Source organism: Castor canadensis, chromosome 9 (assembly GCF_047511655.1).
Source record: "Castor canadensis chromosome 9, mCasCan1.hap1v2, whole genome shotgun sequence".
Taxonomy (NCBI): domain Eukaryota; kingdom Metazoa; phylum Chordata; class Mammalia; order Rodentia; family Castoridae; genus Castor; species Castor canadensis.
Window position 1 is genome coordinate 153,416,261 of NC_133394.1, and position 23,389 is coordinate 153,439,649.

Here is a 23,389-nt window from a genome sequence, read left to right on the forward strand (position 1 = left end):
GCCTGCTGGGAGTTGTAGTCGCTCAGTCAACGGGGTCTGTGTCCTCCCGAGCGCGACTAGTTGCGTGAGGTCTGGGACGCTGGAGCAGTTATCGCGAGATAAGGCTTAGACGGTGGTCCTGCCCCCTGGCACGCGTTTCCGGTGGTAACGCGCTCTCGCCCGATCCGTTCGCTGCTTAGTGATCGGTCCCGCGTGTCTGAAGCAGAGGCACCGGCGCCCCAGGGTGTGACGGAGTGTAAGCCATGGGAAAGGCCAAGCGGGCCGGGGCGCGGAGACAGGCCCCCAGGGCGCTGGCGGGGGCACGCGGAGGCACGGCGAAGGCCAACCCCAACCCGTTCGAGGTGAAAGTCAACCGGCAGAAGTTCCAGGTCTTGGGGAGGAAGACGCGCCACGACGTGGGGCTGCCCGGCGTGTCCCGCGCGCGGGCCATCAGGAAGGTAAGAGGGGACACTGCCGTGCCTTGGGCCAGCTGCGGGCTTCTCGGTCCTTCAGTTTTCTCGCCTGAACTATGCAGACCGTGACAGACCGCGCTGGTCTGGCCTCCACTCTGCTTTTGCGTGGGCGGGGATGCACGTGGACTGGAACTCCTGCCCCTCCCCGGCACCCTGCGCACCCGTGTCTTTGGTGACTCCTCCGATTGCCCCGGGCAGAGTCAGTCGCCTCTGAGTTGCCAGGGCGCCTGTGCAGTTCGTTCTCACTCCTCGGTTGAGCTCCGCCGGTTTGTGACTCTTGGATAGGACCATGCCTCCCTGATCTGCAGGTGTTTGAGGAACGTCCCTCCCCGAAGCACTTGGCCTTGTCTTTGGGAGGCAGCGGAAATGGTACCTTATGTGGAAAGTCTCATAGCATCCATCCTTTCTGTGCCTATGGTCCCGTGCCAGAGCATTCTGTACCCTCCTTCCTTTCAAATTCAGAGCCCTTAAGCACCTCCCAGGCCTTTCCTAGGAGAGGATAGAAATTCAGGAGCTGCTACCCACTGGAGCTCCGCCCTGGATGACCTCTCCATGCCCCTCAGGTCCTGGTCTGGGTCTCTTGGAGACCCAGGAATCCCTGAAGATTGCAGGAAACATTCAAATCTGGGGTTAGGTGAGGGGTTTCAAATACCTGCCAAGATGCTTAGTTGGTTGTGGGGTTATGAAATCACCGAATTGGATCCTTTCCTTCCAAGGGTTTTCTGTTTTGTAATGATTCCACTTTGGTATTAGTTCCTTTCATCACTGGTTGGTGTATAAACTGCTGTTAAATAAATGGCAGTCTCTTGGCAAATCCAAGAATTCCTGAAATGAGTAAAAGTTCCTAACACAGCCACAGGGTCTCAGAGGTCACAGTCATTCCTTGACCCTCTGTCCTCTCCCTGCTTTAGGGAATTCAACTTCAGTGGTGACCAACTTTGAATACTATTGAACTCCTTCATTGCTGCTACTGAGAGATACTTGCTATTAGTTGTTGAGTTCTGTGCTTAAAATATTGCTCCTCTTGATGTCCTGAAGCGTAAAGTGTAAGCTAAGCCCCCACTTGATAAACTCCTTTATGATCTTGTATTACACATGGAAGCACAAGTACATGTCCTAGGAATACCTTTATCAGGAAGTAATCCCCCTTCTCCCATGATGGAGGGATCTACACTTTCTCTGGTTCTCTAAGTGAATCATACCTTAAGTACACCCTTTCCTAGGTTGCCAGGCAGCTGCTGCAAGTGGAAACACAGTTCCATGTGTTTAGCTCTGCTGTTAGGTGTTTTTTTTTTTTTTTTTTTAACCTGAGTTGATTTTCTCAAAGTTCTGTCTCTGCTAGGGAAGCAGATTATGTATGAACTTTGACATCACAGGCAAAGCTCTAAACTTTAAAATACATGATGTTCTGATGTCCCCTTTGGTGGAGATCAGAGATTTTTTTTGTGTGTGTGAGAATTATTTATGATCTGTTTTTCAGCGTACCCAGACATTACTAAAGGAATACAAAGAAAGGGATAAGTCCAATGTATTTACAGATAAACGCTTTGGGGAGTATAATAGCAACATAAGCCCAGAGGAAAAGATGATGAAGAGGTTTGCTCTCGAACAACAGGTATGAAAAAAAAATTTGGAGGAAAGTCTTTACTATAAATTTTCTACAGAAGTCAAGCAACAAGTTTCTCCTTGTTATTCAGTTACGCTTTTTTGTGAGTACTTACCTGTCAAATATGGGGGGAGATCTCCAGTGTTATACCTCGTCTGGCTAGGCCAAAGGAATGTAAAGTTCTAGAACTCCTAGTTGTTGCATGGATGGATAGATATCTTAACCATGGCAGTCTGCAGTAGCGAGCACTGGAGTGCTTAACTAAGGGACTGACTTCAGCTTTGCTGGCTAAGGGCAAATGGATGGAGGAGCACTGCTGGTGGGGAAGACCGTGTGATTTACCTGTAGCTTAGCCTGGCCCATTGATTTTTTTAAAGAGCTCTCTGCTGTGCTCGCTTCGGCAGCACATATACTAAAACTGGAACGATACAGAGAAGATTAGCATAGCCCCTGCACAAGGATGACACGCAAATTTGTGAAGCGTTCCATGTTAAAAAAAAGAGAGCTCTCTGCTGTGAGTTCTATTTTATATCTGAGTCATTATGCAGATGACCCAGAATAATCTCAAACCTGGCTTGTCTGCATTGTTGTAGATCACATATAAAGGAGAAATAATTGTGTCTTGTTAGGAAGTGAATGTGGTGATTTTTTTCCCCTCTTCTGTCAGCGACATCATGAGAAAAAAAGCATCTACAACCTAAACGAGGATGAAGAGTTAACTCACTATGGCCAGTCTTTGGCAGACATTGAAAAGCATAATGACATTGTGGATAGTGACAGTGATACTGAAGAACGAGGAACATTGTCTGGTAAGGTGGGAGGTGTTGCCACCCAAGCCTGACAGCCTGGGGCAAGGGACAGTCCACTCCCCATAGGACCATCTCTTGCTCTTCTTGGAGACCTAGAAAAAGATGTTGCACGAGAGTTTCACCTCCTGATAAATTCAGGGTTTTTTTCTTCTTAGTTTTGGAGTAAGATAGATGCTCTTACGGGCTGAGAAGGCACTTTAGTACCCGTTTTCTTTTTTTTTTATTCATATGTGCACACAATGCTTGGGTCATTTCTCCTCCCTGCCCCCACCCCCTCCCTTACCACCCACTCCGCCCCCCTCCCTCTCTCCCCAACCCCCTCAGTACCCGGCAGAAACTATTTTGCCCTTATCTCTAATTTTGTTGAAGAGAGAGTATAAGCAATAATAGGAAGGAACAAGGGTTTTTGCTAGTTGAGATAAGGATAGCTATACAGGGAGTTGACTTGCATTGATTTCCTGTGCGTGTGTGTTATCTTCTAGGTTAATTCTTCTTGATCTAACTTTTTCTCTAGTTCCTGGTCCCCTTCTCCTATTGCCCTCAGTTGCTTTAAGGTATCTGCTTTAGTTTCTCAACAAATTGCAACAAATGCTATCTAGTTTTTTAGGTGTCTTACTTATCCTCACACCTCCCTTGTGTGCTTTCGCTTTCTCATGTGATCAAAGTCCAATCCCTTTGTTGTGTTTGCCCTTGATCTAATGTCCGCATATGAGGGAGAACATACGATTTTTGGTCTTTTGGGCCAGGCTAACCTCACTCAGAATGATGTTCTCCAATTCCATCCATTTATCAGTGAATGAAAACATTTTGTTCTTCATGGCTGCCCATTTTCTTATTTAAACATCACAATAGCTCATTTTACCCATGAGCTCAGAAATATGGATGCATCTCACCTCACTGACTCGTAGGTCAACTCTTGTGTGCTGCACTGCTTTGCAGTTGTTGAGTTTATAAATTCTGACCTAATAGTTGTACCAATGATACTTATGAATTTCTTTTCATTTTTATTTTCTATGGGATCAGTTGTGGCAGTTTTGTGTGGAACTAATACTGAGAGTTCTGTCTGTAGATGACAACATGAAACAGATTAAACGTCGGCCAAAATTAACATGATTACATGCCTGAGCTGAGTTGAGGACTCAGTTCAAGTCTGTCCATCTTGGGTCCTGCTTATAAAGGTGAAGGTATACTGTTAACTAGTCTGCGCTCTTCACATACTGAGAGGATGGCCATTGCCTAGGGTCTCAGAACAAAGCTGCGCAAAATTAAAATTGCCTTAAAGCTTCTCTCTTTTTGGTTGCCTGGAAAGCTAAGGCATTGAAGCCCGTGACCATCTTTTGGCATCTAGATAATCCGGGACCCAAAAGGCTTAAGAATTAAGGCAGGCCGTGGTATAGAGTCTGGCATTCTGTTTAAGGTCACCAGGAATAGGACACCGACTCTACCTGAACTTCAGACCATAAAGGGGATGGCTGGTAGGTTTATCCTCTGCCTTTCTCTCTGCTTTTTATTGTTCAAGACCGTGTGCATGCTCAAATACAGAAATGCACTCACTTGGGGGATCATGCTTCTCTGTGCCTGAAGGTCACAGCATCACCCTGTTGGTGTGGGATTGCTGTGAGACTTGGGTCATTAGTGGAATAGAACTTTTTATCTTTCAAGTAACAGGTCCTGGGAATCCAGCTATTCATTGGAGGTATGCTATCATTCTGATTTTGATATGAGCTTATAAAATCCTGGTAATAAAAGAAAAGCCACTTATCTTTGAAAAGAAATATATTTACTATAATCTTTGTAATGAAGACATGAGACAAATTTTGTTTTGTAACAAAATATGTTCTCTTAGATGAGGAAAACTTCATCTTAAATACCAGCCCTCTGAGTCTAGGGAGATGGCTGACTGGTAGAGCACAGGTATAACCTGCAAGATGCTCTGGGTTCCATACCCAACACTGCAAACAAACAAACAAAACCCTGTGAGATAACTGTTGCCCCATTTACAGATGCTGAGACTGAGGACAAATATTGATGATTTACTTGGCCGGCATTTCCAGGTAGAGCTGGGATTCAAATCCCATGTGGCCTGACTCCTAATCTGAAGTGCTGTGTACTATTTCGTAGTTACTGTGTCACTAACAGTTAACTATGTTACTGTGGAGATAGTCGCAGAACAGATTCTAAAGTACGGTCTAGATTTTATAAGATAGATATCTAAAAAGCTTCTCAACTAAATCTTAATACAAATGAACCAAAGGGAGGAATTTTCCCCTTTTCAGGAATCCTTTTCTGATCCTTATAATTAGTGCTACATGATTAGCTGCATTTTGCAAGTTTTTATTTTTAGAAGCTATCATAACCTTAAACTTCTAGAATACAAAATGAAAGTGTTTTCTGTGTATGCTGTTGGTTAAGGTGGGCTCTCTCAGGCTTATTTACCTTGAACCCCAATCCTCCCAGTCAGCCTCCATGGTAGCTAGGATTGCAAGCATGAGCCACCCTCACCCAGATCAGAAATTGTATTGAAGAACTCACCCAGATCAGAAATTGTATTGAAGAACTCTTTCCATGCCAAATTTGATGATGCTGCAGTGTTTCTCTTCTGCCCTAGCAAATAGGGCAACCTGGAGTTAAGTGACTATGTTTTCCCCTTGGTGGTAGTGGGGATTCAACTCAGGGCCTTACGCTTGCCAGGCAAGCACTGAAGTGCTTGAGCCCCGTCCAGGTTAGGTCTCATTGATGGTTCCTGCTTCTGCCATCTGCTCAGGGCCTTTCCCTCACCAAGCCCTGTGCAGGAGGTGTGGGGGATGGGGCAGGTACACTGTTGGTCCTGGACTCTCCTCCCTCTTCAGACTGGTCTGCCCTGTTTTCCTGGGTATGACTGTCTTTTATTAGAACAAACAAAAAACAGGTACTTGGTGTTTGCAGTTCCTTAAATGGTGGCCAGTTGGTAATTTAATGTGTCTGAGTTTTCTTGGAGCAGCTCAGGTTGGGTGTCCTTATGTGCCAAGGTGCCCCTGGTCTCATGCCAACTATTGTGTATGAGAATTTCTTCTTGGATGTGAAATTCTTGTCTTTTCTTTCTTTGTTTCTTTTTTTTTTTTTAATTTTGGGTGGGACAGGCATTTGAACTTGGGGCTCTACGTTTGCAAAGCAGGTGCTCTACCACTTGAGCCACACCTCCAGTTCAGTTTGCTCTGATTATTTTGGAAATGGGGTCTTGAGAACTGTTTTCCCGGGCTGGCTCAAACCTCGATCCTCCTGATTGCAGCCTCCCAGGGGACTCCCAAGCCACCAGCACCCTGCTTAGATAGGGAATTCTTCAGTGTGCTCTTGAAGAAATGTTAGCAGACTACTACCAAAACAAAACATAACAAAACTGCTTATCAAGCCAGGGCCCAGGCTTCACAGTGATATCTTCTGTCCTTTGTCTCTAGCTGAGCTGACTGCTGCCCACTTTGGAGGTGGGGTCAGACCCCCTTACAAGAAGACCTCTCCGCAAGAAGACGAGGAGGGGAACAAACCAAAGTCACGGAAAGAACTGATTGAAGAGCTCATTGCAAAGTCAAAGCAAGGGAAGGTGGGTTGGTTGATGTTCTTGATATGGGGAGTTCTAGCACAAGACACTCATCAGTATAGGCTTGAGCTTTTTTCCTGTACATTTTTAGACTGCATTTAATATTTACACACATTTAATATACACATTGATTTTGAGTAGAAATATTTTAAATCTCATGAAACATACGCTTCAGACAGGTTTTTGTTGGTTTTAGTATTCAATGTGTATCAGGATTTGCAAAATACCATGCTTGTTACTGTGCAGTGAACTGCTCAGAGCATCTAGATAAATAGTTTGTAGCACAAAATTACGTTTCCCTGGTGAGATTTTGTAGCTTTGCATTCAAGATACTTTCTCCTGGTCTTTTTATGTTGACACATTTGATACTGAATAGTGGGTCTTTGTGCGTTTTGGCATTGACATTAGGCTGCTCGGTGATGAGCAGTAATAGTCTGTTTTTTCCCCAGAGGGAGAGACAGGCTCAGCGAGAAGATGCCATGGAGCTCACAGAAAAGCTAGACCAGGACTGGAAAGAAATCCAGACCCTCCTGTCACGCAAAACTGCCAAGTCAGAGAACAAAGAGAAAAAGGAGAAACCCAAGGTAGGAGTCAAGCTGTCACATTGTCAACTTTCTATGCAGGAAAGACCAAGGCTCAGTGGCTCCTCTGGCTTCCTTCCTGTCAGGCGGGTTTTCAGTTTCACTGACAAATGATGTGGTGTTTGTTATAGTGGGGCAGATGTGGACCCAAAGTCACTTCTTTCTCTATTTCATGTGAATTAAATTAAAAACAACTTCTCAGTGTGAGAAGTACTTTGGGGTAGAAACATAGGCTAGGTGTTTGAACTTTACTGTTACCCATTTGTAATTTGTACATTTATTTAATATACATTTACGTGCTTTTTCCCCACTAAACTTTTTTCCCACTGCATAATTTTTTTGTCTACATTGTTGGAAATCCTAAGTTTATTTGGGTGGCTGGGTTCTAGATAAAATGTAGAGTTTCACGGGATTGCATTGTCATGTGGCTGGCTGTATATTTTTTCAAGTCACTCATATTATTGCTGTTACTTTACGTAATTTCCCACAGTTGATTTTTTTTGTTGTTGTTAAAGCAGATACATTTTGAGAGGAATTTGCTAGGAGCAAAAAAGTCCATGCTACTGAAATGTCCATTTCTCAGTCCTCAAGATGAACAGCTTTCTCTGCAGCAGAAAAGACTTGGATGTGGTTCAGCTTCTTCCATTATGGCGTCCAGCCGTTACTGGAACATGTCAGGAAGCTAGCTACACAGAGCTCTTCTTTTGTAAAGGTGATAGAAATGAAAAGTGTCTTCTTTCCATCCTAGCCCGACGCATATGACATGATGGTTCGTGAACTCGGCTTTGAGATGAAGGCACAGCCCTCCAACAGGATGAAAACGGAAGAGGAATTGGCAAAGGAAGAGCAAGAGCGGCTCAAGAAGCTGGAGGTAGGGGTGACTTGCAGCTGCGCAGGAGGCTTGGTGGGGCTCCTGGGAGGCTCAGCCTTTGTCAGGCTGGGTTGCTGCCTTTCATACACAGCCTTTTCTGCTTTAGTTTTTAAAGTTTGTATTTATTCAGTCTTAATTATTTTCTTATGTCTGATCATAAAATCAAATAATTAAGTAAACTGCAAAAATACCCAAGCACCCCAAATAAAAAATGGACGTTCTTTATAATTTCTCTACCCCAAAACAGCCGTTAACTTTTCTGTGCATTAAAATTTTTAAAAAGCTTATTGCATTTAAGAAAAAGTGAAGTAGGGACATTTCTACAGCTGGCCTTTTTAACATCCCCATGTCATCACAGGCCTCCTCCATGCCCCAGGGTTGCAGATAGGTCTGTTGTCTCCAGGTCATGCACACCGTGTTTCTGTGTTTGACAACTGTAGGCAGGAAGCAGGCTGGAGGCCCCGTGGCACGAGCAGACCAGGCATGCCACCTCTTCACAAGTTTGATGGGCATGCTGTGACTTCTCTTTCCTTCCTGCTCAGGCCGAAAGACTTGCAAGAATGCTCGGGAAGGGTGAGGATGGACATGTGAAGAGACCAAAGCACATGTCAGCAGATGATTTGAACGATGGCTTCACCCTAGATAGAGATGGCAGGCATTTGCTTTCTTACAAGGTGAGATATTTGCCTGCTTTTTCTTCTTCATTTAAAAACACATTGGTATTCATTCAAGGAGTTCATTTCACATGGAAAGTTTAAACTCTTTAAAACAGCTTCTCTAAAGTTCTTCATCTGCACGTTTCTAGCCTGTGAAACCCCTCAGAGAAGGTCGTTACTCCTCCCTTTGCAGAAGGAGTAGGGTAATAAAGCACATAGACTGGACTCCTCTTGTCTTCTTGTTAGCAGCAGTGTCTTTACTCAGGCACGGATTTTGTTTTTGTCATTGTTTTTCTGTAGTACTGAGGTTTCAACTCAGGGCCTTAGAACTTGGTAACCAAGTGCTTTGCCATTTCAGCCACACCCCAGTCCTTTTTGCTTAGGTTATTTTTCAGATAGGATGTTTTGCTTTTTCCTTGGGACAGCAATCCTACCTATGTCTCCCACATAGCTGGGATTACAGATGTGTACCACCACACCTGGCTTTTTGATTGAAATGGGCTCTCACTAACTTTTTCCTGTATCTAGCCTCAAACCTCAACCAATCTTCCTGATCTCCACCTCCTAAGTCACTGGGATTACAAGCATGAGCCACCATGCCCGGCCTAATCGTGCAGTTTTTAACTGATTGTCTGCATGGCCTCAGCATAATATTGAGGGAGCTAAGTCAAGCTTAGAGTTCTGAATATTTTGAAGTGAAGTATTTGACTTTCCAGGACTGATACAGTTTGTTTTCTTATTTTGCTGTGTTGGGGATTGATCCCGCAGCCTGTATATGCTTGGCCAGTGTTCTACCACAGAGCTACAATCCCCGGCCCTGGTGCAGTTTCTAATTCATAAAACTTGTAAGGCTGTACCCATGTCTCCTTTTAGAGTGTATCCATCAGGTCTAAAAGCAGAAAAGCATGCAGACCTGGTCCTGTAATGAGAAAAAGGTCCAAGACAAGAAACTGAATGTTGACAAAAGAACACTAGATTATCAGGTCTAGTCCAAAAGCCAGGAGGTCATTGCTGTCCTTTTCTTCTAGCCCCATACCAGTGGTAGGATACCACAAACTCTCATAGCTGCTGAAACCCATGACCAATGGATACCTTCTAAGTCTGGGAGTCTGTATTAGTCCATTTTTTGGTACTGCAGCCACAGACCTGAGGCTGAGTAACACTGTTTTAAAAAGAGGTTTATGTGGCTCATAGTTCAGGAAGTTTGAGGACTTGGTCTGACTTCTCAGCTCTGGCGAGGGCCTGATGAAAGTGGAAGTACATTCAGGAGAAAGTGGCCACATCGCCAGGAGGAAGCCATGGAGAGGGCCCAGGCTTTTTCCTTTTATAGCAGCTCTCCTGAGAACTAACCAACGGACCCATGCAGAAATCCCTTAATTTCTTCTGAGGGCAGCACCTCACTGACCTAAGGATCTCCCACCACCACTCTGAAGACCAAGCTTCCAAAACGTGAGCTCTTGGAGAACAAACCATCCAAACCATCAAAGAGCCTTCAGCTACTGTGTGCCATAAAAGGGGTGGGCAAGGAGGCCCAGACTGGTAGGAAAATGCTGGTGCCATGTAGGCACAGAATGCGGGTGTAGCTGCAGAGTGCACCGGCTGTGGTCTCCACCATGTGCAGCGATGCCCCATGGTCTCTGTGTTCTCTTTCTAGGATGGAAAGATGAACGTTGAGGAAAACATCCAGGAAGAGCACAGCAGGGAAGATTGTGGCCAAGAGAATGGTGAGGAAGAGGGCGAAGACGAAAGCAATGAGGAAGAGATTGGAGATGAGAGCAGGGAGGACTCAGAGGAGAGTGATGATCCAGATAGCCACTCAGACCTGGAACCTAACGTGGAGAGTGAGAACGAAAATGAGAAGTCAAAGGAGTGGTATCCGACTCCCAGGACAAGATCGATGAGCAGTGATCAGGAATCTCGGAGAGCTGCCCACTCTGAGCTGCCCTACACCTTTGCAGGTGGTCAACACGTGGGTTTTCCTGTATTTCAGGGCGACCTCCATGACTTGGCTGGAGCATGTACATGATGATCTCCTCCCTGGGGTTGCATATGTGGTGTGGGGGCCGAGGATGCTCTTGTGGGTGTGTGGCATGTTTCTGTTTGTGATGTCTTTGCTATGTGGACAGGTGATGTCATGCTCCTTCTTGGGGTCTGGAGGTCCAAGTCCTGGCGCAAGAGTTTACTTTGGTTGCACAGCAACGGACGGTTCTGTGAGCTGTCAGTACATGAGGCAGACACCTTTCCACAGCAGTGTCTCTTTGTGGGGGCCGGCAGGGCAAGGTGTGGTCATCTGTGAGAAGGCTGCCTGTGTTCAGACCTGGGCACTCTTGTTAGCTATAACACCTTATATAGAAATTGGGCACTGTTTTGTCTGCACATAGAGGAAAAGCGTACAGCTCCAGTGAATTATCCCGAGGTGTCCTGTGGCAGAGGGTTACTTCCAGAAAGAATGACCAGAGAGTGAGGGTGCTTCTCTGGAGTGGCATTGCTTGGCTCATTTGACTCCTTCTAGCTCATCTGATGTGTCGGCACTAAAACTAGCTCTGTCACCAAGACACTCGTGATTTATGGGTAGTAAATTCCTACTCAAGGCTGGAGGTCATCTCATCAGAGCTGTTCTTGGTCACTCCTAGACAGCCAGTCAATTGGTGTCAGAATTCTTGGGCAAGAACAGTAGATGCGTTTTTGGTAATCATGAGGCAAAACAAATACTTGTATAAAATGTATTTTCAGTTGTGTTTGTGTTAAAGTAGAAGAAGCAATTTTGCGTTTAGCTTTTCTGTCACAGCAGAAATCTGAGACGCTCTCACTTGAAACGTTAAGTGTGTAATGTGTGTTGTGTTTTTGATAGCCCCTGAGACCTGCGAGGAGCTGAAGTCCTTATTATCAGGAAGATCGGTGGAAGAACAGCTTTTGGTGGTGGAGAGAATTCAGAAGTGCAACCATCCGAGTCTCGCAGAAGGAAACAAGGCAAACTTAGAAGTATGCAGATTAGCGCATTGAGTGCTAGCATGACCCCGTCTCCACGAGCGTTAGTGCCCCGTCTCCATGGATGCCAGCTGCTGTAGGGTACCGTGCGAGGGGCAGTCGCTGGACTGCTGGGGAGCACCCAGTGCAGGCAGGCAGAGCACCACCTCTGCATGTCACAGCAGGCCCTGCTACCTTCACCTTACGTGGGAGGGAACTAGGGCGCACTGAGCCACACGCTGGCAGAGACGACGGGTAAATACGTAACTACAGACACAGCTTTTCTCCCTCAGTAAACAATGCCCATCTGCTGTGAGAGGCAGATCAGTGTTTGCGTTGATGTCAATAAATGTTTATATAAACGTAAACAGTGCAGGAGCACTGTTCCCCATTTGGTTTCGTTTTTGAGATCGGGTCTTGCAGTGTAGTCCAACCTGCCCTTGAACTGGAGGAATCCCCCCCACACCCCTCCAGTGCTGGGATTACAAGTGTGCCCTATAACACCTGGCTGTGCTTTTTGTTGTTGTTTTTGAGATAGAGTCTTGCTATGTAGCAAAGGCTGGTCTCCTGCCTCGTCCTCCTGAGTGCTGGAATTACATGTGTGCACCCACCATGCTCAGCTTGGATTTAGTAATTATTCATTAGCTGCCATTCTGTAGAAGTATGCACCTGACCTTTAGCTTGCTTTTTTTTTCAATACCTGCTAGTGTTTAGCAGCATTTAGCAGTGTCTTTCTTGCATTTTGTGAAGATATTCATGTCTGTGGTCCTGAAATTCCCTTACTCCATCCCGTTTTTGCCAGGCTGTAGGTGATGTGGAGGTTGTATGCCTGTGTTTTTATTTTTGGTACTGACTCAGAGCTCTGTCTCCCAATTCATTCTGCAGAAACTGTTTGGCTTCCTTTTGGAGTACATTGGAGATTTGGCTACAAATGATCCACCAGACCTCAAAATCATTGATAAGTTGATTGTGTGAGTAAAACTCTTCGTGTTGTCATGGAGATGGGCTGAATTGAACACTTTTTCTCCTTTTTACAGTTGTAAATTCACATGTTAGAGGGATTAAGGCAGAGGAAGTGGTGGTAAGAAGTTGGCCGGTGGGTAGATTGCCCCTAGAGCTTGAAAACAGACCTCACAACGTGTACCCGTGCGTTGACTTCATGACAGCTTCCCACTCACATGTGACATTAAAGCAGTGGAACACTTCACATTTGGTTGTAGTGTTAATAGCTGATTTTGTTGTTTCATTCACTGGTAAAGCTTCAAGCTTGGGGCATTGAGAGGTGTTTGGTTAGAAGGTCCCTTTGTCACTCCAGGAATCTGAGCCCCACAGGTCCATGCCTCAGAGGAACCCTCTGACCTGTACAGATAGGTCTGGCCCTCACTGCACTAGAAGCCCTTGACCCTTATGGTTCCTGGCTCCCAGTACTGGTGGCAGGAAGAATTACAGGGGGCAGGTCTCTGTGGGGAGTTTTGTACTGGCATCAGGGATCAGTGAGAGCCTGTACCTAGAGGTGCCGCTCTAGGACCACTCGTTCCCTGTGCTGCACAGCCTTTCTCTTCATGTGCAGGAAGATGGTCTTGGAGTTCTGTGAGGACCGAAATGAGGTAACACATGAAGGGCGCAAGCTTGCGCTTAGAATGTGCTCCCAGCAGTGTTTCTATAAAACTGCTGCTCAAACATATGATCAGATTCTTCGGTTGTGGCAAAAATGAGTATAGGTTGTCATAAGATGCTGTTAGAACAATTGTCTGGGTGACTGGGGATGTCAGCCAGATACCAACAAGAGGAAGAGAGGGGATTCATCAGTCTGGGTATGTAGCTCAGTGGTGCAGTCCTTGCAAGTGGATTCATGCTGGGCGCTGGAGGCTCATGCCTGTAATCCTAGCAACTTGGTGGGGTGGAGGGGCGCTGAGGTTCGAAGGATTGAGGTTCGAGGGCAGCCGAGCAAATAGTTCTCAAGACCCCCATCTCCAAAATAATGAAAAATGAATTGGAGGTGTGGCTCAAGAGGTAGAGTGCCTGTTTAACAAGAGTGAAGCCCTGAGTTCAAAGTCCCAGTACCACCCCCCCCCAAAAAAAAAAAAAAAGTGGATTCATCTAGGGGCTTCTGGTTCTAACTTGGTTGGTCAGTAGGTGACTGCACAGGAAAATGGTTTTCAGTTTTTTTGTTTTTGTCACCTGGTGTCATTCCTAACTTACGCCTCTGCTTAACAGGCCGCTATATAATCTTTGCCAGATGTTTCCTGAATCTGCAAGTGACTCCATAAAATTTGTTCTCCGAGATGCCATGCATGAGATGGAAGAAATGATTGAGACCAAAGGCCGGGCACTGTTCCCAGGGCTGGATGTGGTAAGCAGGGGCATAGCCAGGTCATTTCCCCCAGCCATGGAAATCCAGTTTGGTTTGGCATCACAGAGGAGGGCTGGCAGTGGGTACAATACTCATGGCTGTGAGAAGACAGCTGCCCTGGAGCTTCCACAGTGGTCTGGGGAAAGAGTTGAAGAAAGACCTAAGGGGAAGGCTCCTCAGTAGTGATGACTGAAGTGTGACAGGAAGAGTCCGGCTGGATTCTGGGTATGTAGTCTTACTGGCAAAGAACCACCATCTTTTCCTAGGGACCCCAGCCTGTGGACTGATTTTGCCTGGTCCCAGTTTCTTTTCATTCAAATGCTGAGAAACATTTGAACCATTCTGAGATATTAAACAGGTTTTTTTGGATTTTGTTTATTCACAGTGTTGGGGTTTGAACTCATGGCCTTACGTTTTCTAGGCAGGCACGCTGTACCATTTGAGACACTCCACCAGTTCTTTAAAAGTTTTGTAACAGTCTTTTGCTGTGGAGAGTGGAGTGCATAAGCACAGCTGTGTCAGATAAATTGCAAGCTTGAGTTGACAAAGCCTCAGCCCCAGAAGTGGACAACATGTGCAGTACAGCTGTTTTTCCCAAGATGTTTATGTTCAGGGAGAAGCCATCACAGGTCCCTCCTGTTCCCAAGAATTACAGTGTCACCCCCTCACCCCACACCCCCAAGAACTGCCTCTCCACCTTGCTTTGCCACTGTATATAATGAACTTGTTGGAGGTGGAGGCTGCTGTTGTGTGTCTCCATTCGAGCACCCAGCCCACCTGGCCCCAGCTTTGTGCATGTTTGGTCTTCTGTCTGTTGTCCTTTCTGCATTTCCCACCACCTCCAGTTAGGTTTCTAGGACAAGCTCGTGCAGGACTCGAGATTTTGCTACTTTGTTGACTTGAGGACCTTTGAAGAAATCCTTGCTCAGAAGGGTTGTCTATTCCATTCTCTAGAGTCTGTGTTTCAGTGGATTAGCAGTAATTGCAGAAACTTAGAAATGTAGGATTTGGGCTGGTTGGTGTCTGCTGACTGCTTAGGGATTCTCTTGAATTTCCTCCAGCATCCTTCATACACACTTACCCACCAACCAGTGGCCGGTGGATGCGGTTGTAGATGCTGAGGCTTGAGCCATGGCAAAGAGGCCCAGTCTCTGCGCCCTTTAGCTGTTTTCTGCCAAGGAGCACCAGAGGGGAGGTCCTGTGGTCGGGAACATAACTGGGCTGCCTAGGATTAGGTCAAAGGTCCTGCTTTCGAGCTTCATGTACTGTCTGTAAAAGGGGGCTGCTACTTACAATGCTAGCTAGTGTAAAAAAGCAACGTGAGGGTTCATGACATGATATACCTCACATGGTCCTCTCAGAGCCTGTTCACAGCTGTCAGTATGGTGCCTGTCACCCCACAACTTCCTGTAGTTTGTTGCTGCTGAGGTGCAAAACTGAGGGGTACAAGAATCTTGCCAGGTAGTGGAACCTGCAAGGGCTCCCCTCAGCCCTGCTTCCCTGGGCATCATTTTCCCTAGAACTGCAAGTAGAGGTGGGATTCCTAATAGTGTCTAGTGTTGTGCAGTGATATCACAGTCCTGCCAGAACAGAAAGGAGGAAATGGGGCCTATTTGGTGTGCTTGCTGTTTCTAAGTTAAGTGGATCAAAACAACACAGTGCTTTAGTTTTTTGCTGCCTCTGGACAGGATAGGGGATTCCTGAGATCCTGCAGAACCACAGTAGAGGGGCCGATCTTACCCACCAGCCAGCTTTCTTGGTGTCGGTGTCACCTGTGGGCTGTGCCTAACTCACGGTAGGGGTCCTGCAAACAGCTGCCTCGGTGGATTTCAGCGTGATCTTGGGAATGGAGTTGAGGCAGCGTCCCGTCATGGGTATTGCGTGATCTTTCCTGCTTCCTCAAGGACACGTCCTTTTCATCCCTGTCATTTTTAAATGATGTTTCAAGGGTTTGCCTTGTGGATCCCTGGTTCAGAGCTCCCCTGTCCTGACCTGTTGAATCCTTGCACTCCCACCCCACCCCCTCAGGCACACTCATCACATGAGGCCATAGAAGGCCACCTGCTGTGTTCACAGCTGGTCATGGGAGCTGGGGCAGTGCCTGGGCCTCTAGTTCTTGGAGCCTTGTCCTCAGCCACCCTTCAGGGATAATGTCCCCATTTTAACATGCTTCCAGTCCCATTGCACTTCCATTCTTCTGTGATATGAAATGAACCCTAACGGTTTTTCAAGAAATACCAGTTTTAGAGGTTGCATACTGCTCAGGAAGAAAGCCTGTTGAGCAGCCAAGGAATGAAGATCTGGAGCTCTTGACCTGTGTGCCCTGTGATGGGCCAATGAGGGAGAGTGTTCAGAGGTTAGAGAGACCTCCTGCGGCATCTGTGGCCTCCTCTCCTTTTGGTGCTGTTCGCACTGCTTTTCCCCCTCAACATCAACAATTAAGCCTTGTCAAACTTTCCTTTACCTGTAAGGGAATAAGGTACAATATCTTGATGTAGCTTTCTTTTACTTTTACTATGATTGCAGCTAAGAATGTTGTCATGAGTTTAAGATAAATTAGTTTTTTATGTGCAGGCTTTCCGTGTTACTTGCAAATTCTTTTATTAGGTTGTTGGCCTTTTTCTCAGTGAATTTATGGGAGTTCTGCGTGATAGAACCTAATCCTTTTGTTTAGTGAGTTGCACAGACTTTTCCCAGCTCACCTGTTGACTCTGTTTCTCTTCATATTTGCCATTGTATCTCTTTGCAGTAAAAGCAAACCTATGAAGTGTGGTTATTTGGAAGACAGTGAGGAGTCCTTTTTTTGACATTACAGGCAAAACTAGTTTTCTTTTTGGCTGCAAAGGGCTGGTCAGAGACTTCTCTCTACCTCTGATGAGGGCTTCCCTTCACAGTTGCACCTAAAAGCACCAGAATATCAGCTGGGGAGGTAGCTGGTAAGCAGTACCAGAACTATGGAAATAGCTTATTTCTTCTTTGTGAAAAATTCATCTGTGCTTGCTGGTTGATGTGCTTTAGGCATTGTTTGTGGAAAAGGTCTAGGTGAGAAAGGAGAACTGAATAGTAGCAGGCCAGATACATGTGAAATCTTTTCTGGTAGTCATGATGACTCTACAAGATGTGAGTTTAATACCTGTACACAGAGGAGGAAACTGAGGACTCGGGAACTTGCCCATGGGCAGCCGACATGGGTTCCCTTCCCTGAGTAAGCTCTTGGACCCTCTGCTGTGCCTTTTAACTGACCTGTCGAGGAAGTTGTCACCTCTGTACCCGTTACAGGTGACACAGCCCTGGGTCCACATCTTCTAGTGGAGAAAAATACAGCACTTTATTATGTGGGCAGACAGAGTGTCTAAGACAAGATACCAGCAGCTGCCTCCTGCCAACACGAAAATGGATCCTCCTGTGCCTACTGTCAGGATGAGGTGCAGAGTCTGGGTCTGATCCTAGCGTACACTCTAGCATGCTTCCTACAGAGGAGACAAGAAAGGGACCACTGTTACCTTTGCACATGCGGCTCAGAGCAGAATTAACAGCAATGGGTGCTGAGACCTGCTGGCTGCCTCCTTCCCAGCCCTGCGCTGTGATCCTGAAGCCCCAGTACTGCAGCTGGGGATGGGTCACCAAGATGACAAGACAGGACAGGCCTATCGTGTCACTAGTTATGAGTCACCAGAGGAACAGTGCACATTCCAGAAGAGTTCTGCTGTGCACAGGAGAGAATGGGGGTGCGGGTGTGTCCTGGGAGACATGAGGGACCCCTAACCTGGAGAGAGGCAAAGCATGCTCTCTGCAGATGCTTGCTGTTTCACCAGGATCTTAGTAAACCAGTTTTGCTATCAAGCCCTTTTTAAAAGCAGTATTAAATTTCATTCACTTTAATCTGTGTGATAATGTTCTCTTTCCAGCTCATTTACTTGAAAATTACCGGGATGTTGTTCCCGACCTCTGACTTCTGGCACCCAGTCGTGACTCCCGCCCTGGTGTGCATGAGCCAGCTACTCACTAAGGTGTGTCTCCTTCCGTGGCAGGGTGGGTCAGCCCCGCAGTTCCTCAGGGTTGTATCCAGCTGTATCACAGCTACTCAAGAGGCTGAGGCAGGAGGACCACTTGCCCACAAGTTCAAAACCAGTCAGGACAACATAGACAGAACCTGTCTCAAAAGAAAAAACCTAGAGCACGGCTATTTACTACTGAGATCAGGCGTAAGATATCTCACCTGTAAGAACCTCTGAGGGGATCAGGAAGTCTGAGGTGGGAAAAGGGCCCATACCTGGTGCTGGTGGCTCATGCCTGTAATTCTGGCTACTTGGGAGGCTGAGATCGGGAAGATCAATTTTCAAGGCCAGACAGGGCAAATAGTTCAAAAGACTATCTCAAAACAAAGCCAGAGCAAAGTAGACTGGAGGCATGGCTCAAGTGGTAGAAAGAGGGAGGGAGGAAGGGAGAAAAAAAGGGACCTAGTGCCCCCCCACCCTAATAATTTCCTGCTTCAGACACAGCTTCAGATGGGGGTGGTTGTGTTGGGGGTGGCAGTGGGAGGGTGTTGATTTAGTGTCTGTTTAATCAGCAGACCTGATTTTCCAGGTCCTGTGGAGGAGGGTGTAGCCCAAAAAACAATCTTCTGAGTTAGTGGTAAAGTTATCAAGTCTGATAGGGGCTTTTACTCTTTTTGGACTTAAACTCAAGTGGTTCTTTTATCAGCTTGAGCTTATTGCATGTGGGAGAAGTGTGTGGTGAGCAAGGCTGTTTGTTTGACACATGGTTCCCTATGTCTGGTGACACTTTGAGGGTGCACAGTTCATCTGGGAAGCCAGGTGTCTGCCCAGCACCATGTTCCAGCACGTGGTTTTAAAGCGGTAACTGTACCCTGTGGCTTCCCTTCCAGTGCCCGGTCGCGTCCCTCCAAGACGTGGTGAAGGGCCTGTTTGTGTGCTGCTTATTCCTGGAGTATGTGTCTTTGTCTCGGAGGTTCATACCTGAGCTGCTTAATTTTCTTCTTGGGGTTCTTTACATAGCAACTCCAAACAAGCAAAGCCAAGGTGAGTTGAATTGTCAGGACTTCTTTGAAATATGCCTTAGAATTAGAAAAAAAAAGAACCCATATTCACTGTGGCAAGTTTAGCATATGGAAAAGTAGAGAAAAGGTAAAAACTCTGAAGTCCTTTGTGAATGCGTGCGTGCTGCACTGGAGAGAGCGTCAGCTTCAGGCAGCGTGTGGAAAGTTCTCCCGCATAGCTAAGGCAGAGTGCCAATGGTGCATCCACAAACTCAAAGCAATCTTAACGTTGTACGCTAAAATTCCCGTATTTTGGGCTGAATCAAGTACACTGTGAAAATTAGCCTTACCTTTTTACTTTATTTTGTGGGGAGTGCTGGGAGTGAACCCAGGCCTTGCATGTTTTGTTGTTGTTTTGATACAGGTCTCTCTGTGTTACCCTGGCTGGCCTTAAATTCCTACCCTCAAGGGATCCCCTTGCCTCAGCCGCCCCCCACGCCTGCCTCCTCTTGCTTTGTGTGTGACAGCTAGACAGTTTTAAATCATGTGCACTGCTCACATGGCCAGCACTGGTTCTGAGGTTTCTACAATGCTGGGCATCTGTGAAGGGGAAAGCGTTCTCGTGCTTACTGACTTTCTGAGTTGTCCTCTCCTCAGAAGGTGTTTGGTGCTTCCAAACACCTTCCTTTGCTGCTCGGTCTCTGGGTGCTTCCTTAGCACCTGCTGCTCCCTGTCAGGATTGCTGATAGGCTGCTCACCCTGCTCCTGCACTACTGAGTCTGCGGGAAGCCTTGCCAACCTTAGAGCTCACGCCCCATCTCCTATTTCCAGCTCACTCAGGGCCAAGGGTGCCATGACGCAGGGTCTAGAAGGTTCCTCAGCTCAGTGCTCTAGCTCTTCTGCTGCCTCTGGCTTTCCTTTCATGACGTGACTCTCCTGCACATACTTCCCCCACTGCCTGATCACACGGGTTTCTAAATGCTGCCTGTTCCTGTGTGTCAGGCCTGGTGTTGGGCACCAGAGAGAGACAGCCATCAGTGTGTCACTGTGATCCAGTAATCCCTGAAAATCAGGGAGGATCATTGCAGCTCTGTGTGGGGCGTGCTGCAGTAGACACTGGGCAGAGCTGGGCTCTGGGGCAGAGTCAGGACACAGGGACAGTGGTCACTTGACCACCCACTCCCCACTACCCCCTCCCATTTGCCTAGCCACCTCTCCTTAGTCATGGCTGGGCTCTTCCTGTCCCCACGGCCCTTCTGGGTGAAGTGCCACACTTTTTCTGGGTCTTCACTGGCATCCGTCCTCTCGGGCCTCCTGAGACCTTGGTGAACTCTGCCTGCCCCTCATCCTCTGCTGTTCTGTCCTGTACTTCTGCCTCCTATCCTCTCCAGCTCGTTTCTCTGTGGGTGCCGTTTACTGCCTGTCTTCCCCGTGAGGACAAGGCTTGATCTGTTTGGCATAGCCTGGGAGGCTTCTGAGGGGAGGTCAAGCCCATGGCTTCCACCACCCTGGCAAAAGCTGTTGCCTAATGCAGCATCCTGTCTGTGTCTGTCCACCTGGTCTGGCTTCACCGCACCAGTGCCTGGCACGACCAAGGTGCATGGTGAAGAGCACTTGTGAGGGCTGAGCCTGTTGTAGTTGGCCCTGTGAGCAGTAACCTCTGGGTTATCTCTGTCCTGTCACACTTGGGATTCAGGTTCCGCTCTGGTGCACCCTTTCAGAGCACTTGGGAAGAACTCGGAATTGCTCTTGGTCTCTGACAAGGACGACATGGTCACGTGGCAGAGGAGAAGCCTCTCTCTTTATTGGGCAAGTGGGCTGAGTGTTCTGACAGCAGCTGAGGTCAATCACGCCAGGTATGTGCAGACAGCACCCTAGAGGCAGAGGAAGACACAGTTGCTTTTTATTTGCTGCCACAAATTTCCTTGGTTTTAGCTGATTTGCCTCCTCTGACTTTTTGGTTCTGTGTCAGGGGCATGTTGATACAGAAGCTGTTTTCTCCAACTGGGAAAAAACTTTCCTAGCACCTGCAGCGTTTTCAAACATCATTGCATTTCCCACAGCCTGCCTTCCAGTCCAGAGGGATTTGGTGGCATGTTTGCTTGGTGCTGCTGTCGGGACCGTTAGCCTGTCTGCTGAGGTGGCCCCACTTGATTTTTCAGAGCTGTGGGTGGACATTTTCATTTATGCCAAGGTTATTGGTTTTGTTGGTGACTGAAATAGAACAAGCTGTTCTCCTTCCTTGTCTCTTGCCCTTGCAGATTGTCCTGCCTGGCCGTGTGTCTGGCCCTGCTAAAGCGCTGTGTGCTCCTATATGGTGCACTGCCTTCCTTCCACGCTATCATCAGACCCCTAAGAGCCCTTCTGACAGAGCATGTGGCAAACTGTAGCCACCCCCCAGAACTCCAGGTGAGGCTTCCTGTGTCCATGAGCTGGCACCAGGTGAGTGGGCATTTTTGTCATTAAAGTTCAGCTTTACTAGTCAAAGGACAGCCTCTTGGCAAAATCATGAACATGAGTGGAAATAGACCATATGAGGTGGTGTCTGAGCATGCTCTGGTTCTTGCCCACACATAGCGCCTCAGCTCTGCAATGGTCTGGTGGGTTTTCTGAGGGTGGCCCTCTGTCACTTTCTTGTGCAAAGGGACATCCTCACTTGGACCTCGGAGCTCCCCTGTGTCCACAAGTTCGTGAGCCACAGGGTGTCCAGTTTAAGCAGATCCTCCAGTCCTGCCTTCAAGCCACTCCCAATCCTCCCTCCCACGTGTCCCCACCCCACCTCTCTGTCTTCTCTCACCTGCTCCTGAAGGTCTCCTGCCCAACCTGCCCCTCAAGTCATCCCATAGCAGCCCGGGACCTATCAGAGCTCAAGGCCTCTGCACTACACTCCATTCAGAACAGAAGGCCAAGTCCTGACCGCGGTGCACAAGGCCAGAGTGACCCGGCCTCCTTGTCCTCTCTTCTTAGACTCTGGCTGCCCCATAGGCTCACTTCTCAAAAACTTGGGGATCTTCATGTTTGCTCTTCTTTGTTCAAACTCTTCTCAGACCCACGTGGCTCGTCCCCCCGTTCTGCCAGGCCTTACCCAGCCCTCTGCTCAGTGCTTCCTGTGCTCATCTGCCATGCTCCTGACTACTCCTGTGCACGCCACACTGTCAGCTCTGCCCACCAGGACATGGGCCCCATGAGGATAAAGCTCAGCTGTCCTGGTCTCCGAGTCTGCAGCAGGCCACCCCATTACCCACCCTGTCATATCTGCCCCACTAGGACACAGGCTCATAAGGACAGTCACGTTGACTTGGCAAAAGATGGATGAGGATGAGGCTTGAGTACATGTATCCACTTCTATGGCTTGTGGCTTGTTCCTTCCACTTAAGGGACAGGGTGGCTCTCTTCTCTTGCAGAATTTGGGCTGGCCAAAAGGACATAATGTTTGTAGCTTCAGGGCACTCAGGTGACACCAAGACAGGCTGATGGTTGGACCTTCACAGTGCCAGCTTCTGCCATGTTTTTCAGGAGTTGTCTCAAAGCATACTGTCAGAAATGGAAGAGCAAAAGCAGCTCTGCCGGCCACTGATCTGTGAGAAGAGCAAGCCAGTCCCACTGAAGCTGTTCACCCCCCGGCTGGTCAAAGTGTGAGTGTCAGGAGGGTCTCCCCTCCCCAAGGAGGCCAGGGCTGGGGTCAGGCTGAGGTGAGGGCAGCGTCCACTTGCTCAGCAGTTCCACAAGAGGCCTGGGAGAAGCCACAGTCGCAGGCTCTGGCTGACAGCTGGGGACAGACTCACCTGCCCCCTCAGCATCGTTTGCTTTGCTGTTGTAGCCTTGAGTTTGGACGGAAACAAGGCAGCAGTAAGGAGGAGCAGGAGAGGAAGAGGCTGATCCACAAGCACAAGCGGGAGTTCAAAGGTGCCGTACGGGAAATCCGAAAGGACAATCAGTTCCTGGCTAGGATGCAGCTCTCGGAGATCATGGAACGGTGAGGGGGCCTGTGTGCACCTGGGCGGGGAGGGGGGCACTGCATTGACAGCACTCCCCGCCCCCGTTTGACCTTCCTTTGAACTGGACACAGTAGCTAGGGGCTGATGTGGTTCTGAACTGCTACCAGTCAGATAGGAAAAAGGCAAAAACCAACGAAAAGTGACCATTTGCTGCTTTTTTCTTTCAGGGATGCAGAAAGAAAGCGAAAAGTGAAGCATCTTTTTAATAGCCTGGCTACACAGGAAGGGGAATGGAAGGCTCTGAAGAGGAAAAAGTTCAAAAAATAAATAAATTGTATTTTGTAAACGAAGCCATGTGCCTCGCCCAGCAGAAAAATGAAGGGTGCTGTAACACTGGGGTTTGGCCTTGCTTGAGTTCCCGATGTAGCCGAATTCTGAAATGTGCTTTCGGAGCAGTCGTCTGGTGGGAGCTGTGTGCTGATAAGGCCTGGCCACGCTGTAGCACATCTTTAATTTGTGCACGCACACCGTGCTGTGTGTACAGCCAAACCGCCCACCTGCACTTTTCTCAGGACCCAGCCGT

General features: G+C 47.7%; 1 protein-coding gene and 1 non-coding gene across 3 annotated transcripts; both read left to right on the forward strand.

Annotated features, from left to right (window-relative positions):
- Positions 1 to 66: 66 nt before the first annotated feature.
- Nop14 (NOP14 nucleolar protein) lies at positions 67 to 23,156 on the forward strand. 2 transcript variants are annotated; one of them, XM_074042714.1, is made up of 18 exons: positions 67 to 437; positions 1,933 to 2,067; positions 2,726 to 2,867; positions 6,302 to 6,444; positions 6,891 to 7,025; positions 7,771 to 7,893; positions 8,436 to 8,567; positions 10,204 to 10,507; positions 11,401 to 11,531; positions 12,402 to 12,487; positions 13,734 to 13,869; positions 17,778 to 17,879; positions 18,758 to 18,911; positions 20,565 to 20,724; positions 21,130 to 21,310; positions 22,385 to 22,503; positions 22,689 to 22,844; positions 23,034 to 23,156. In XM_074042714.1, the coding sequence occupies exons 1-18, from the start codon at positions 243 to 245 to the stop codon at positions 23,131 to 23,133; spliced, it is 2,634 nt and encodes an 877-aa protein (XP_073898815.1). In that variant the 5' UTR covers positions 67 to 242; the 3' UTR covers positions 23,134 to 23,156. The 2 variants fall into 2 exon arrangements, with proteins under 2 accessions (XP_073898815.1, XP_020018297.2); XM_020162708.2 differs by having other exon boundaries at positions 69 to 437; positions 21,130 to 21,277.
- Positions 2,447 to 2,553, forward strand: LOC141411109 (U6 spliceosomal RNA). The gene has a single exon (XR_012435950.1). It is a non-coding gene; the product is annotated as a U6 spliceosomal RNA (small nuclear RNA).
- Positions 23,157 to 23,389: the final 233 nt, after the last annotated feature.